Raw genomic sequence first — 16155 nt, forward strand, 5'->3', positions numbered from 1 at the left:
GAACTATGAATAGTTTTAAAAGGTACTCACTTTTTATGCACAAATGCAGAACCGTGGCCAAACGTGTAAGTGCATCGACTAAGGATACAATATGCTTTTCCGATACCTTGTCATCTATCAATTAGCGTTAGTCGAGTGGTTAGTTCACATGGAGGATACGTGCAATTATAAATTGATGTCACTGTCACGATTGTTTCTTTGATCCCTTTCATTAAGTACTGTTATATTCTCTTAATTGCGGCTGGTTAGATCACACGACGCACCTCTACGGGGTGTTTCAAACGATACTCGCGTTTCGAAAGCTACGTTCTCCAACCAGAAGATCTTTCTGAGAGTTGCGAACCTGACAACGCTCGAAACGATCTGCTCATCAACTAAGTGAGCTATTTAAGTACTTAAAGCACGTGTGTCTCGAAGTCAACCGATCAGTTTCACTTAATTTCGTTGGAGAACCGAGATGGCACACCCCGTACAGAGCTCGAGCTTTTTCTCGCGACTTTTGTTTCGCTGAGAGCGAACGTTTTGTTCCCAGCGCGCGGTGTGCAACCGAGCGTCAAAGAAGCAATCGAGATACCCGCGAAGGTAATTGCTAACCGGGCAGCGCCGCGTTTTAGAGATGGATCGGGGTTGAAAGAAAAGCGATCGAGACGGCCGGGAGTTAATTGTTAAGTAGGTAACAGGTACACAGCGGGTAGAAATATATCGCAGTGGCGATTGAGAAAGGAATTCGAGGCGAGCTGGGTTTCTTATTCGAACGCGTTCGCGTTTCTTCTGCAGATGGCAGCATTGTTTGGTGGCGCACCGGATGGACCTGTTCCCATCGAAACTTAAACTTAGCCGCAGAAATCCGCCGCCTTGTCACGGTGACAGCGATTGTCTGCCTCCTTCCTTTCTCAATCCAAACTCTTAATTAATCGTCACGCAGGATTAATTGTCGCCTCGAGTTAATCGTTTCGATCCTTGTTGCGATGGCAACTTACATGCCGGGTGATCGTACAGTCGATTGATCGGCGTGTCGTCCATGTTGCCGATCAAACCCTCCACTATCCTCTCAACGAAATCTCGAATCGTTTCCATCGTGTTCGCCTCTTCTCTCTCCGCGGCCAAACTCTGTCCTGAACTGGTAGTTGCATTTTCCACTCCTGCGAAAAGGATCGAACAGTTTAAAACCGATTCTTGCATGTATATCTGTTTTAATTAGTGTTTTAGTGGATTTTAATAGTAAAGATTATTTAAATCTCTAAATTAAAGTGTGTTTCGTGGTCCATAAGAGTGGCATTTTTCTGGATAAACTCTCGAAGAAAAAGGCTGAACGAAAAGTGCTCTCAACGTTGTATCTACTTTACGCAACAATCCGATTACTCATAATAACGTTCTCGTAATTATAATTTTATAACGCGATGAATTGTGGATCCCATCGCTTCCTCCGATCGTTAGAATCAAGGACACCGTTTACCTCCGTAATTAACTCTTTCTCACCGTTCACCGTGCTCTAACGATCTTTGAAAATCGGTAACGGAAGCGAGATAAATCGCGACGTTATTTTTTCCGTCACTTAACCATACTTCATGTTAATTTCTTCGAGTGTGCAACGCAAGTTTCGAAAGGAAGAAGACTCGGTGTTTACGAGGAGCAGGTGTCCACGCGATTTCATTTTAAACGGGGTCATCGAGCATAAGTCCGACGTCGTTAACGATAATTTTCTCCTATCTATGTGTGCAAGTATAATACGTCGACATTTCACGGAAAACGGGAAACGAATATGAATGGCTCGCATTATCTCGAACGAAAACTAAAACTTGCACCAAATTCGTACCAAACGAAATTCATACGATGAACAAGTTTCTCAAAAATCGCCGTATTTCTCGCCTCACCAAATTACTATCAGTTCTCGTCGTCGTATTTCTCATACACTATCCACTCGCGTTTTTCTTCTAATCGATCACTAGTCGTCCAAAAACCAAGTGGGAACAAAAAAAAAGAAGAAACCACTTACTCATTCACGCGGCGAGAACTCTCTTCCCACGTCAAAACGAACGTCCGCTCGCGCAGCGATCGCGCGTCGGTGGCGGCTGGTGCATTTTCAAAAGCGCCGTCGATCGGACGACGGTTTGTTTACAACTGTTCGCCGGTCGAAATCCCGTATCGAGGATCGATGGGACCGCGAGGACGCGGCGCGATCGCGAATCCAACTGACACGGCCGGCCGCTTTCTAAACGAAAGTATCGACAACCATTAAAGATCTACCTCGTCGCAGTCCTTTTTCCCCATCGCGTTTGTAACCGCATTCTCTTAGGCGAGTACCGCAAGACCGGTATATTTATCAGTTATCACGCGGCACCGAGGCCGCTCGAGCGCGAACAGACATCGATCTTCGCTCGAGGATACACTGGACCCCGTGTCCCTCCACGAGCGTCGATCCTCTACCCTCAGGCGGATCGAGATCGTTCGCAGTCCCTTCCAAATTCTGCGTAGCTTCCTTTCCACCGTTCGATCGCACCTTCAACTTCTCAGGACCTCTCTTCCGTCGCCTCTCACCTTTTACCAGCACTCTCGTCAATTTTGTTTAAATCGTCGAACGATCTAAGAAATACGCACAGGTCACACAAAGTTACGAAGGATCGACTAATCGGTTCCTTCTCGAAGAATCTTTTTTTTCCCCTCGATCGTGTTCCTCAAGCCGCACAACGAACCACTTCGATCCTTATCCCCGTTGATTTGTTGCTCGTTAATATCCAGGAAGTCGGTTAAAAATTCCCACAGCGATTCCACGCGAACCCGCGCGGCGAACGGCTAACCCGTTCCACTGGCTGAACCTTTCGAAACGTCCACTTTTTGCACGGTTCACGTAGTCCACGTTCCGAGAGCAGGCTCTGGTATCCCGTATCCTTAGTTCTTGATTAGGTATCGCGACTTTCGCGCGCCTCTGCCGTCCTTGTCTGCTATTTTCCATTTCTAAACGCGCGAACCGGTTGCTCGATGCCTTCGGCGGTGAACCCCGAACGATCCATCCGTTCGCCACTCGAAATCTTGCTACCAAGCCTCGCGAGTCGTCGCTTATTAAAAAAAAAAACTGAAAAATCCAAAGGAAAACTCCACGCTCACCACGCTGCCAGTATTTTCACCAACGGGACCCGCTTTCGACTCGCATTCGACTTCCGTTCGCCGTCGCGACTCCGTTCGCGTGTACGTCGCAATTATCGATACACGATTGGCCACGCGCGGGCCATGGCAGTCACCTTGCGGCGGTTTGCGCGAGTCGCGTGTGCACGAGCAGAAGAAACGACGTGTCTCGTTGGAGGTCGGACCGCGTTCGAGGCTCGATTCAAATCGTGACTCCTCAAGGCCACCTTACATGGACGCGCGGACGGTTCCGCTGGTTTCGCACCGGTTGTTACCTGCTCCCTCGCATTCCCCGCGGCCCAAAAGGACTGCTTTTCGCGATTTACGATTTAACGGAGGGGTTGGACAAGAAGAAGAGAATAAACAGGGTAACGATCGGTTTCTGTCGCGATCACGTCGCCAGCCGCGACACGTTCCGCGCGAACGGATCCTCTCCTGGGATGAGGAGTAACGGAGCGGACGAAAGAAGCTGGCGGAAAGATTACGGGAGTGCGCGATGTTACTCCCAAGAGTACTGGAGCAGAACTGAGGTTCGCCAACGCGGGCCCGGGAGACAATAAGACCGATGATCGCGCGGGAGTTCCGCTTCCAAGCGGCCCGAAAACCGAACGGAATCCAGCCACGCGGCTGCTAATCGATCTCGTGGACGTGATTCGCGAGTCTGAATGCCTCTGGCCTTTTTTTTTTTTCTCCCGCTCTTAGACGAGCTTCCAGCAGCAAATTTGACGGCGAACGGTTCAACGCGCGTGCTGAGTTATTTCTTCGTTTCCATCGCCAACGCCATGGAGAGGATTGAGCGTTACTCTCTTGTCGAGGATCTTTTATTTTGCAGTGCAATGTAATTGAGTAGATGGAGAGCGATGATTTTTGGCAATTTTAATGATACTGGGAAGGGTTTTTCACTGTCAGAAATTTTTTTCTGTAATTAAAAATACAAGTTTAAAGACATCTCCAGGGAAATCAGTGAGATCTTCTTGACTTATCTTTTTTTATACCGATAGAACTCAATGATCTTGTAATTACTCTGTAGAAGTAGTCTTCGAGTATGATAATATTGCATTATCATTAAGATAATTTCGTGTTGTAATTAACCATGTTCAACATACGACAAGCTTAGAAACAGATTCTCTCAAAAGATTACTATCGTTAACTTTGTCCTTCTTAGTTTAAACGTTCGACACCTGTGCTCTCCTTAGTTAATTAACTTCATATCTACACTGCATTCACATATTTCACAAATCGACGCGATATCTCAAAATGGAGGACTGATCCTCCTCGACCTGTTCAACAAAACGCTTCTGTAAAACTGCTCTCTCTTCGAAGCTACTAAAAATATCAGCGCGGCTGATTTCGAGAGGGTGGAAGCCAGAAAACGTAAGAAAAAAGAATTCCTCTCGCGTGCACGCAATCGAAAAATCGTGCGTCCACTTATGCTCGCTGGTTGCTCGCGAAATTCGAAGTCGACGGCGCGCCGCGGAGCGCCGCGTTCGATCCAGTCGTGTAGGATCTGGTTTTCAGAAATTTTGCGCGGCGGAATGCAGCGGGGCAGCCGGGGACCCCGCCGGTTTCCTAGAAGAAATAACGAGCGTGGATCTTTCGGCCCGCGAAAAACGACGAACAGGGACAAAAGTGTTCGGCACGACCGTGCTCTGACCATGTTTGGCGAAAGAGCCGATCCTTGGAATAGGCCGTGTAACTTGGTAGAAACAGAGAGATCTGACGCGCGTATCCCGCGTGCAAAGAAAACGATCCTCGATTCGGATGAACGTCGAACGAGCCCTCCCTTCCAGCGATCCATAATTCCTCGCATCTCGCATCGAATCGTCCATCTTAATTGACTCCTAAATAACGCTCAACGTTTGAACCGCGTCCTCGTTCTTCCCTCGCCTCTCGTTAGCCGTGGTATTTTATTAACCCTGGAAACTTCGTGTCGTGCGGAGTCAACTTTTACACTTGCTTTTCTATTACGCGTATTACACGCTACTTTGATCGTGCTTTAAGGAAGACAATCTTGTTGGAGATCTTTGTTATCATCACTTTGTGGCAAAGTGAAAGAAGTTCCTTTTTACGAGCGATACTTTTAAATTCCAAGAATACCCATTGAAAATATCAAAATTTGCTTTCGATATCACACTCGTATGCAAAATCGCAGAATTGAACGTGGTTACGAAACAAGTGAAACCCACAGCAAGCAGTGGTATGTAATCTCACACGGAACTGCGTCCCAGAACACGACTAGTTTCGTTTCTGGCCAGCATTGTGACAGAAGTGACCCGCATAAGAATTTTGCCAGGGCTAGTTATTCATAACGGATCGACGGGATCGCGGCTGGCGACGCCATACGGGTCCGCGTTTCACGATTCTCGCGGGAAAAGCTAGTTTCCACGAGCGAACTGGCGGTGTCTGGCTTATCCTTTGGAACGCGCTCGTCCCCGATCGAACGATCTGATACGATTCACGCGGAAAAGATCGTACGCCTGCGCAGCGAACAATGAGCATCGCGGGGAATCCAGCGTGAGATCATTTTTGCGACCCGTTCTTATTGTTGCCTCTTCCGTTACACGACTTTTCTGGCTAGGAACAAGGACGGTCGCTGTGTCGGGTTCAGGACGACGGCACAATGGAGCACGGAGCCGCCACCACCACCGCCGCGTTCTCCAATTAACATTTCAGTCGGCTCTTGACTTTCTCGCCCGGCCATTCCGGACTGATTTCGTTTTTTATTCTCGCATCCTCCCCGCGATTTTTCTTCTGCTTCTCTCTCTCTCTCTCTTTCGCTACCTGTTTCGAATCATCTGCACCGCAAGGCCTCTCGCAATTAAGTTTTTACCATTACCGTTTAAGATCTTTCCAGAGGCGTCTACCTGTAAACGCTTTGACAAATTGCTACGATTGTTCTCCAGCGTTATCGGACCTTTGATATCTCCAACGGTCGCTTAGACCATTTATCTTCCTCCTCGTACCTTTTTTTCTCCACTCTGTTTTTAGGTAAATCGTGTGCCACGGATCTGGTGCAATTAGTTCCTCTCGGTTACTATCTAAGATCTTCTCTCTTTTCTCCAGCGTTCTGGAGATCTCGTAGATCCTTTGGACGAGATTGTAGAGTTTCGTTTCAAGATTATAGAATTCAATCCTCCTTTATTCACAGATCCCTCTTCTCGCTTCCGTTGGCACTCTTTTGCAATTAATACCGCTAAGATCGTGTCGCTCAGAGGCATCTTGGCAATCGTTTTACAACATTGTCGCACAGAAAGATACCGTTATCTCTCGTGGTTATTAAAAAACTTGATAAATCTCGCTGTCACGAATATTCGTGCGCGTAACAGATAAAAGTGCAAGAAGGTGGCGTAATTAAGCAACGGATAATAAATCGCGTTGGAGGATCGCGCGAGCGATTTTCCGGGGTGAAATTCGCGCGGACCCGTTTCGAGGTTTAATCAAGCCCTACACGGAGCCACGTTTTAAACGATGCTGGCCAGGGTTGCAGGGTTCGAGTCGCGGAAATTCGTTTCTAGCTGTCCTCCGCGGCGGAGTTGCAATTAATTCTGTTGGTCGTCCCGTATGCGAGGCGCGCATCGATTCGTCGATCGTTCACCGCGCCCACGAGTCCCAACCTGCAAATCAATTTCCCTCGAGGGGCCAACTATTGCCCGTGTTCACCGTTCGAGCCAGACCCTCGGCTAGCCACCGTCGCGGACAATCCTTTCGCTGTCGCAGCCGCTCCAAGGGACTGCATTAGCGAGGAACACGGAGGAATGCCTTCTCCACCCTGCGTCGCCTTCCAGCCTGCATTATTTATGAGAGATCGTCGAATCGATTTTCTTGGGAACCCGAGGGGCCACGATTTTCTTGCATTCGCACACGATCCGCTACGATCCGCCGTTTCAGTTCGATGACCAGGTTACCATTCTGCCATTTCGTTACCACTGCTTTATCGAGCAAATCACTTTGGATAGACTTTCAATTGCTTCATCCGATTCGAGTGTTCAGGCTAGTTTTCAGTGGAACGAGTTCTTCGAGAGCTTTGGAAATTTCGAATTTGTTCACTTTTAACGTGTTGCGTTGGCAGTGTTGATTAGATCGTTTGTACTTGATGGGTTAATTGAAATAGTTTTGCGTGTGTTTTTTTTTTATGGATACCGGTTAGCCAATAGCTGTGGGTTAACAGCTTATCGTTTGCTAGCTTATATAACGCGTATCAGACCCGTTTCCGGTAATAATGACGCCAATTGCGGCACGGTTTTCCTATCAGCGGAGAAAGTGATGGAATATACGTGTACTCGAGTAATCGATGCTGATAGTTGGTACGTTCGTTGGTTTTTCACACTTTGTACCATTTGGAAGTCTAAATTGGCGGTTTAAATAGATTGTATTTTCCTAGTTTATTGCGTTGGCACGTTAGAAAATTCACCAATGCCATAGCAAGATATTACTACACTCGATGCATATATTATTGATGTGCACATCGCGCGGCAGTACTTTCGAGATTGGAACATTTTCGAAAAAATACGCACGTGACGAGAGTCTTACATTGCTCGTGCTCACTTTCTACAAATCCTATTATTAAAAGCAATCAGCATACCTGCCACGTAGACCCGTGCCTTAGCCGTGCTGAAGTATCGATGTAAATCTTTCTTGTTGAGCGATCCACCGCGCACTTCGACCTCCTTCTGTTTCAGCCAATAACTGCCAAAAGATATTTTCCATTAAAAATACAATACAATCCCTCCTGGCGATAATTAAATAACGTATCTTCTAAAGTAGTATAGAAATTAGAGTCGAATGCGAGATTGAGGAGAACAGTGTCGCGCAAAGTCTTAATTAGAGTAGGGTGCTGCAGAGAAAGAGATAGTTTCGAGGGAATCAAGCGATATTTCGCGGAGAAGTTGCGTAACGCATTAACATATCGTGGTGGGAACCTTTGTTGACGGCAGAAAAGACAATGCCAGGCTTTATCTGACGCGTCCCAACGGGAGCACCCTTTCCTGCAGGATCTTGCACCGCAATCCTTGCAACGGACGCCGCGTCCCAGGTGAAACGGTCTCAAGCAGCAGGCGCAGTGATTCTCGTCCACGTGAACTTGCTTCTCGTCCTCCTTCGAGCCTCCAGACTTTCTGTAATACGAGTCGTAATTTAAAATTTGAAGTTTAGAGAGCTCGATGTCTCGAAATCGCCCGTTCAAACATTTCATTCGATGGTGATGTGATTATGAAATTTTTATTGGGACTTATTGACGAGAATAGCAAATGGAAGTGATTTACAGTACCGATGCAAATATTCGGCCGCCTCGTGTAACACCGATACAATCGCAGACTCACAGCTGATTAACAATGTGTCGTGCGTTTGTGTCACTGTCACGCGACGCGTCCACGTTTCACGTTTACAACCCGTTGACTAAAAAAAAGAGAAGCGCTATTTTTAAAATCCCATGAGAGACATTCCAGGAACGACATTAAAAATACACCAATGAACAACTCGATTAAAGAATTTGCATTTATTGAAGGATAATCATCGAACGATTGCCAACTCGTGACGTTAGCTATTTACAGTTGCTCCGCGGACGGTTATATCATGTTCGTTAACGCTTGCAATTAATGCGAGCGACGCGAGTGTACACATCGTAAATTCCAAGAGCAGAGTTCCACTTTTACACTCAGATTTATGATAATAATCCATTTAAACGCGACTTCTCCTTCCCCCATCTCGTTTTTTATTTGCATACGAGAGAGAGAGGAAGCAGAATTTGCGATTCTACTCTCCGAACTCGCGCTGAACCTGTTACGTGTCTAAACAGACGTAAGAGCGTTCGCTCCGCGCGTTCATTAATCAACTCGTAGGCGTTGCACGCCTCGCAATTACGGGCACGTAACCAAGCGCGTGTAACGCACGCATCCTTATGTAACAACTGGTTTAAATAAATATACTTTCGAAACGCTTTCTTGGTTGTATCAAATCCAGCCAACTTTCCACGGGGCACTGCTCCATTACGCAACGCCACCGCCGCTAGAGAATGTTTTCATGGGCCGCAACGATGCGTCGAAGTCGCGGACAAGTTCGATCCATGGTGGAATCGTTCCATCGAATCTCGTGGACGTATCCTCGATCTTCAAATTTGCTTAGAAATTATAAGCCAGCGATGATAAAACGCGTGCTTCGTTCAAAGTAAACGTCGATCAAGCCCTTCGCCTTTGCGTCACGAAGAAACGCACCCCTTCGTGGTCCAAGATGGGACCTTTCCAAGTGTTCCACAATAAAATAGCTGGTGATTGAGTTTATTGGTTTAAAACTTGCCTCGATGCGCAGTGAGTCTAATGAAGACATACGAAAGTGAGTTTCGTTTCATTTTACATGACGTAATTACTTGGCAGTGCTTCGCCTTGCTTCTCATTATTGTTTCGTAAAGATTATGCCTCGACGAACGAATGTAATATTTCGATAGAGTTTGTTACGATGAATTGGATTGGAATTGATTATAAATTTTCGCTTTCTTTTAATCGATATTTTTGTATGTGAGAAACCGTGCACGCGAGCATTCTGGGTTTTGCTGATACGTTTTTCAAGAATTATTAATGAAGCATTAATCGTTTCTTCAGCTGGGTCTGAGCGCGTTTTATCGTTTCGACGTAGATCATTATTGAATTCTTATAATCAATTAATCGTATATGGAACAATACATTGCTAGCGATGCGCTCGTACGATGCATTCCACTTTCAATCTCGTGCATTAAAATGCATACATCGTGGAAAGATTTACATCTCATCGAATCGAGATCGAGACGGTATTAAATCGCGATTATGGTTTAAACGTATCGACGGATACATTAAAATGCATGCGAGTCAATGCATTTTTTAGTATATATCCGTATAATTTTTTTGTGTCAATCAAAGTTAACATAAACTATTGAGAAATAATATCTTTACAACCTCGAGCATGAAATCTGTAAAGTGTGAAGTGAATAAAATAGCAGAGATCATCCAAAAAGTACAATCACATACGATAGTGATACATAGTACAGAAATTGCGACGAACTAATCGAAGAACCAGAGAATACACCGTAACACTATAAAATTCTACGATTCACACTCTAAAAACCGCTAATTATTAATCTCAATTATTTTCTAAACAAGCATAAGCGATCCGCCCATCCGCCACAACAACAGTCACGCAACCAGCAACAAATTTCGATCGCCTCGATTCCAATTCCACTCCACGTTTCGCCGGCATAGTATTACGACACGCGAACCGCACGACGATCCACAACGATCCCGTGATCAATCCTCGCGATCGAAGAAAGTGGCAGCAGCTCTCAAACCAGCGTGGCTGTCCTCGTCCCTTTCCATGTCGGATGTGACCACCTTGACGACGACCACCTCGATGGTGATCAGCAGGAAGAGCACCATGAACGTCGCCATATTGTACTTCTCTTGGCCAGGGACAACCCTCTCGCCCTCCAGCAACAGCGTCGAGATGATACTCGAGACGTACGCCAGCATCGTGACTCCGTTTTCACTTTCGTATCCCGCGTCTGCGAGCGCTTCCGTCTCGCTCGACACGTTCTGTGAACTTCGTCGTCGAGATAAGTGTCGGGAAGGCGACAGCCCTGGACGAATCGTCACGGACTAGAAAACGAGCTGACACTTCCGCGAGGCGACGTGCAATCCATTACATATGGATTTGTGTTAATTGGCGAAGAAACGGATACGAGATATCCTTGGTTATCACCGTTGTTCTTTCCGGTTGGTCTGCCGCTACCAATATCGATTCTATCGCATACGCACGTGGATACGGATGATTTCTGTTCTCTCTCAATTTGATTTTTCTCTCATTTTTTATTTCATTATTAAATTATTTGACTAATTCCTGCGATCGAGAATCGAGGATAAAATTAGTTTCGAAGTAATCCACGCTAGTTTTTCTTCCACTGTTGGCACACATTTTTTCACTGATTTTTTCAACGACGAACAATTGGTGATTTCACTGACTCGTCGAAGGTTTTCTCACACAATTGCCACGAGTACAATTCGATTTTCTCGTATTCTGGTTATTTTTAACAACCTCAGCGTGCACTCAGGGATTTCCTCTTTTTGTTCTCCGTTTCTTTCACCTATGCCTGTCGTCCTCGCCCGCAATTACACCTTTAACAACGCTGATTCCGCCACTGTGGGTAATTGAAACTAGCTTCCAACGCGGATTCTCGATTTCCCGCCGTTCGACCGACAAATTGCCACGGAATTCGACTCTGCACTCTTTGCTGTACCGATCTGTTCGATATCTCCTCTTCGAACGATAACCTGGTCAGCTTCGTTCGTGAGTATTCCTTGCGAAACTTCGAAAAGAGATTCGAAGCATTCAGTTCTCAACTTCACTCTTTTAACAGACAAACCAACAATTTACAAACAGTGTTCCTCAGCGTGAAACATTCCTCACGAACACTCTCCTCAAACAATATCCCTCAGTGCGAAGTCCTCTCGAAGTCCTCTTCTATTCTCTTCAAATAGTCCCAACTAAAGACAAACGCTTCTGCGAGAAGGTGTCGCGTCCTCTTCAAACAACACCCCTCAAAAATTCGTCCGTCAAGGTATATCCTCCATCAAGCTTACACAAACGATTCCACGCGTTCGATTCACCACCAAGAACCGATCGAACCGATCGACTGTACTTGTTGGTATCCTCGCGCGTCCGCGTCGGTCCACTCCCAGTCAGCAGAATTCGCGGACCATTTCCGTGGCCAGTTGGCGGCGGTCGTTGCCGATCGGCTCGTTCCTTTGTGCTGGACTGCCGGTTTGAAAGTGACAGTGGCCTGGTCTCTCGCCAGGGGAAATTCAGCGTTATGCAGACGCGAGACACAGAGGATGGTAGGAGATCTCTGGCGCTGTGGAAGCCTCTTATCTAGCTGGAGCGCTGAGCACCCCTGCCAGTCAATTAACCGGTAACTTTCACTGGATTTCGTCGGTCGATCCGCGAACCGTCGACGCCCAACGGTGGAAAAACGGAGCCGACTTGGACGAGGTCTGCACGCCGATTGACCGTGTCGTCGCCCGCGAGCAGGTTGTTATAGGTCGAAATCGCCGATCCCCGTGTCCTGGTGACGTAATTTCGAAAGCGACGATTGTTACGTGCGCAACCTTTCGCCTGCTGGTTCTGGACCGCGGGTGAATCTCGATGCGATCGGTTGCAAATCGGCTCCAGCTGCTTCGTGGAGAACAGATTAGGGTTGAGGGTTCGAGGAGCGACGATTATGACGATCGAAAAGAAAATTCTTCGGTTACGAGAGCGTGGTTTGTAGCTGCTACGTTTTTACGCTCGCGATCTGGAACACGCGTTTCATTTATCGCGATGAAACGGACAGAGCTGTCTTTGCGAGCGTTGTGTGGTAAGTATCTGTGCAGAGATTTCGTTGTTCCAATGAATTCGAGTAGCGATACGGGGTTGAACTTCGATTTTTCTGAAGAGTACAATGGCTTAGATTATTTTGTAATTGTATTCTACGTTTAGAATTCAACGTAGCGTTAAAACAGCGATTAGTTGGTGCGTGGCCAGTGAAGAGATCGTGGAACAACTGAATTGAACGGGAAGAAAGATCGCTCTCTGTGTTTTGTTTTCGGATCCACGCTATCTCGTTTCATTAATCATGCATCGGGTACGAAACTCGCCGAAACGTAACCGTGGCATGAATGATTCGGTGGATGATTTAATTCAGCCTAGATCGTATCTGCCGTGGTAAACAGATTGCTCAAAATACCTCTCTCTTTCCTCTCCTTAAACGAATATTTACATTCTCCAATTATGGGAGACTTCGAAGGCGGTAATTGGTGTCATTAGCGTCGACGATGCGGGATTTTGGTACGATATCGCGTGTAGGCTCTGTCAGAGGCCTCCTCGCGCGATCATAGTACTTTTTCTTGCCCACGTATTGCTAATAGCTCGAGGATTACGCGATGGGACCGCGTGAAAGGTGTCTATTCGCAGATGTTACGAAACGATGCTTACAGTTGAGGAAAATACTGTGACTTACGTCAGACACGTGTTGTTGACCAAGATTTTAAATTCAGAGGAGTACTGGATGGGCTGATAAATGTTCCATTTCGATTGGGTAACGGTTCACGTTCGATCTTTGTATTATTTAATTATGCTCGTCGTTCCACGTATTGTGTATTTTATTAGTCTCGCGTGTGCGATCTGGCAAAGTAACTGGAACGCTCGCGAGATCATTCATTTCGAAGCCGAATACGCGAATTTAATTAACACGATTCAGTTTCCAGCCGGTTCCGAAAACCAGCCGACGATCGCGTGTCTCGATTCACGGGAACGATCTAATTAAACCTCGAATCTTCGTAATGGATATTAATTTTCAGCGGCGTCGCGCATGTGTTTTCTGTTACCGGAACTGGACTTGTTTCTCGTTTCCATTTGAACTCTCCATAACCTTTTCCACGTCGATCAACATTTCTATTCTCATTTCTCGAATCGTTAAATATCGAGCGTAATGAATAGTTATTCTAAAAAAATATCCGTCCACAAACAGAATGGCACCTTCGATTTTTCTCTTAAACACTGCTTTTAATTCTCCCTTAAAATATTTGAACGAAAGTTAAATTCGAATTGAACAAAACAAAGCAATATCTATTTTCATTTCGATCCAACGTCCTACGTTTCGCGACATCATCTCTGAAGATTCCCGTCTATAGCGACGCGTTTTTCACGAGGGACGATCAATCAGCTGGACAACTTTTCATTTACCATTGGTCTCAGTCAAAGCAAAGAAACTGCCCGCTCGAAGGAATTAGTCGACGATAAATCCGTGGATAGTTGACGGTAGTCACGTGCAGGCACAATGAAATCGACCTAGCTCCGCAAAGTGTGCCAATTAATCGTCGATAATCGGCTCGATCGTTAGTGCTGTCTCGAGCGCGCGAACAAAACGTGAGCCAACGTGAGAAACCGCTCTAATTCGAGGCTACTCGTCGTCGATTTTCCATCGAACGCCTCTCTTGATCACCGAATTACGTCGTTTACAGCGTGCATCGAGAGTCGACGTCGATGATCGAGTCGAACCATTTTGTGGGAACGCGACTGTGGCAGCCGCGTTTCATTATGCAACGGAGGAATTGTAAGACAGAAGAAATTACGCGACCGTTATGTAACTGGATATTATGGTAGCACGTGGCCTTATGAAACGTTGACAGCATAGAGAAGTGCTCGATAATGCAACCGGACTTGTGTCCATAATTTCACTTCGTACGCTGACTACCGGTTAGCACCGTTCGGTGCTTCGAGTGTCAAGAGCCACCGACAAAAAGACAAGGGACTTTTCCTGCGATCTTCCTTTTAATCGAATGCCACCGCGAATGACAATAAGCTTTCGATACGTGTCGCGATTCTATACGAGGAATAAATTTTCGATACAAACAGCATTGTATCCTCGTGTACGTGACGATAGAATATCTGTATCCGCGGCGAACGTGTTAATTTTCATGACTGCGCTTCGGATGCACCTCGCCTTGAAACTTATCGGCGGAATTTAACTGTTATCAGCACACTGCGAATGTTTGTACGCCTCTGGAAACGGTAATTACGTAAAAATCGCACGAAGTGCGTATAATAGTTATGGAAAAATAAAACAAGAATAATATCTGAAAAAAGATATTCTCCAGATTAAACTGAATATTTAACGCAAAAAGTAAGTAACGCAAATATCTATCACTCGACAAGCAAACTTAATAAAGCAGAAGAGAAACGAAGGAGTCCAAGTCTCATTTATTTCGCGACAATACTCCGCTTCGTTCGCTGGTTTAATCTTCGTCGCACCAAAAAAAAGATCGTCGCGTTTCCAGTTTTCACAGAAACAAACAGGAACGCTAAATACACCGACCGTTCGTCGAAGCTCGCAATCAGCAACGGTTCGACAGGCCCACGAAATTACGAGTGGCAATCGGTATCCGAGGCTGCCAGCGTGGGGTCTCGATTCGATCAGGCTCCAGCTGGATCCGCGCGCGTCTCTCTAACAACCGTTAACCTCGATCTTCTTGCGATCGATAGAAAGTACGGGCGCGTACGAACGGTGGTAGCCGCGATTAAAAACGGTCCCGTCAATCTGGACGGTACCAGCGTGCCTCTTCCTTACCGTTTCTCCCGCTTTCTCCGGCAGAGGATGGTCCGCAGCAGGAAAATTTTGATCAGCCGCCTCGCCTCGGCGGATTTCATTAAGCACTCGTTTACCCTTCTCCGCTTCTAACTCAGCTCGCGAATAAAGCACGCGCAAGGTTTCACAAGCGAGAAACGCTTCTTCTACCGATCGAAGTTTCTTTAAATGTCCACTGATAACAGTATATCGCCGCGTGTTTGCTCGTGCTGTTTATTTTACAAAAGTAAAACGACACGCAGAGTTCAATATTTATACCGTTCGATACTTTGGAGTACTTTCGATCAAGAAATAAAAAATGGTTCGCGTTTACGCGTGCTTTTCGAAACACAGCCGAAACGAAATCGGTAGATCGTCGATACAGGTCACGTACTATGCGTTTTCTAATTCTACATGAAGAGTTCCGCGTTTCTGCGCCGGTAGAAGAGGCTAAATACACCGGCTGACTGACTATCCGCGACACGAAGCATCTCTACAATGAGGGAGCCGTTTGTACTGGCTCTACGGTTCCTCCTCTGCTTCCGGTCCCCCTACACGCCGCTGGTCGAAGCTATTGTTTAATATGGTTTGATACGCCGGCCATTGTGTAACGACGTTTTGCCATTAACGTCACCGATGGCCCGACCTGTGCATCCCAATGGCTCGGTTTCTATCGCGCGCGCTGCTTCTTTCGCCCGTCTTCCCGTTCTCCCTCGTCCTCCGGCAAACTCGAGGTCGCGACGCCTCCGTCGATGCTGTTGAACCGCGCGCCGAGCCACGCATCACTAATCGGTAGCCGCGCGCGTACTTCCGGTCTTGCCACGGATTCACGAACCGCTGTTGACCTCACGTGCCTCGCCAGGGAACACGTGGACACACCTGTCTGCGGTTTCTAGATCGTTGGCCTTGCT

At 46.6% G+C, this 16155-nt stretch overlaps 2 protein-coding genes across 6 annotated transcripts in view; both read right to left on the reverse strand.

Annotated features, from left to right (window-relative positions):
* LOC143430385 (uncharacterized) overlaps window positions 1–16155 on the reverse strand; it is a 45309-nt gene that overhangs the window by 20669 nt on the left and 8485 nt on the right. For 3 of the 4 annotated variants that reach the window (XM_076906632.1, XM_076906633.1, XM_076906630.1), the window contains exons 2-5: window positions 8043–8237; window positions 7706–7809; window positions 981–1142; window positions 31–114 (exon numbers count right to left, since the gene is read on the reverse strand). In XM_076906632.1, coding sequence (XP_076762747.1) covers window positions 31–114; window positions 981–1142; window positions 7706–7809; window positions 8043–8237 — 545 coding nt within the window. The remainder of the gene's footprint in view (window positions 1–30; window positions 115–980; window positions 1143–7705; window positions 7810–8042; window positions 8238–16155) is intronic. The other variant, XM_076906634.1, reaches the window with a different exon arrangement.
* The window catches only part of Cah1 (carbonic anhydrase 1), a 93315-nt gene that overhangs the window by 18372 nt on the left and 58788 nt on the right, over window positions 1–16155 (reverse strand). The window contains exon 8 of one of the 2 annotated variants that reach the window (XM_076906649.1): window positions 12672–12681. The exons of the other annotated variant lie outside the window; for it this stretch is intronic. The gene's annotated coding sequence lies outside the window, so the exon portion shown is untranslated. Of the gene's footprint in view, window positions 1–12671; window positions 12682–16155 lie in introns of those variants that run through there. 2 annotated transcript variants of the gene reach the window in all.

The sequence above is a fragment of the Xylocopa sonorina genome, chromosome 13 (genome assembly GCF_050948175.1).
Source record: "Xylocopa sonorina isolate GNS202 chromosome 13, iyXylSono1_principal, whole genome shotgun sequence".
In the NCBI taxonomy this organism is placed as follows: Eukaryota; Metazoa; Arthropoda; class Insecta; order Hymenoptera; family Apidae; genus Xylocopa; species Xylocopa sonorina.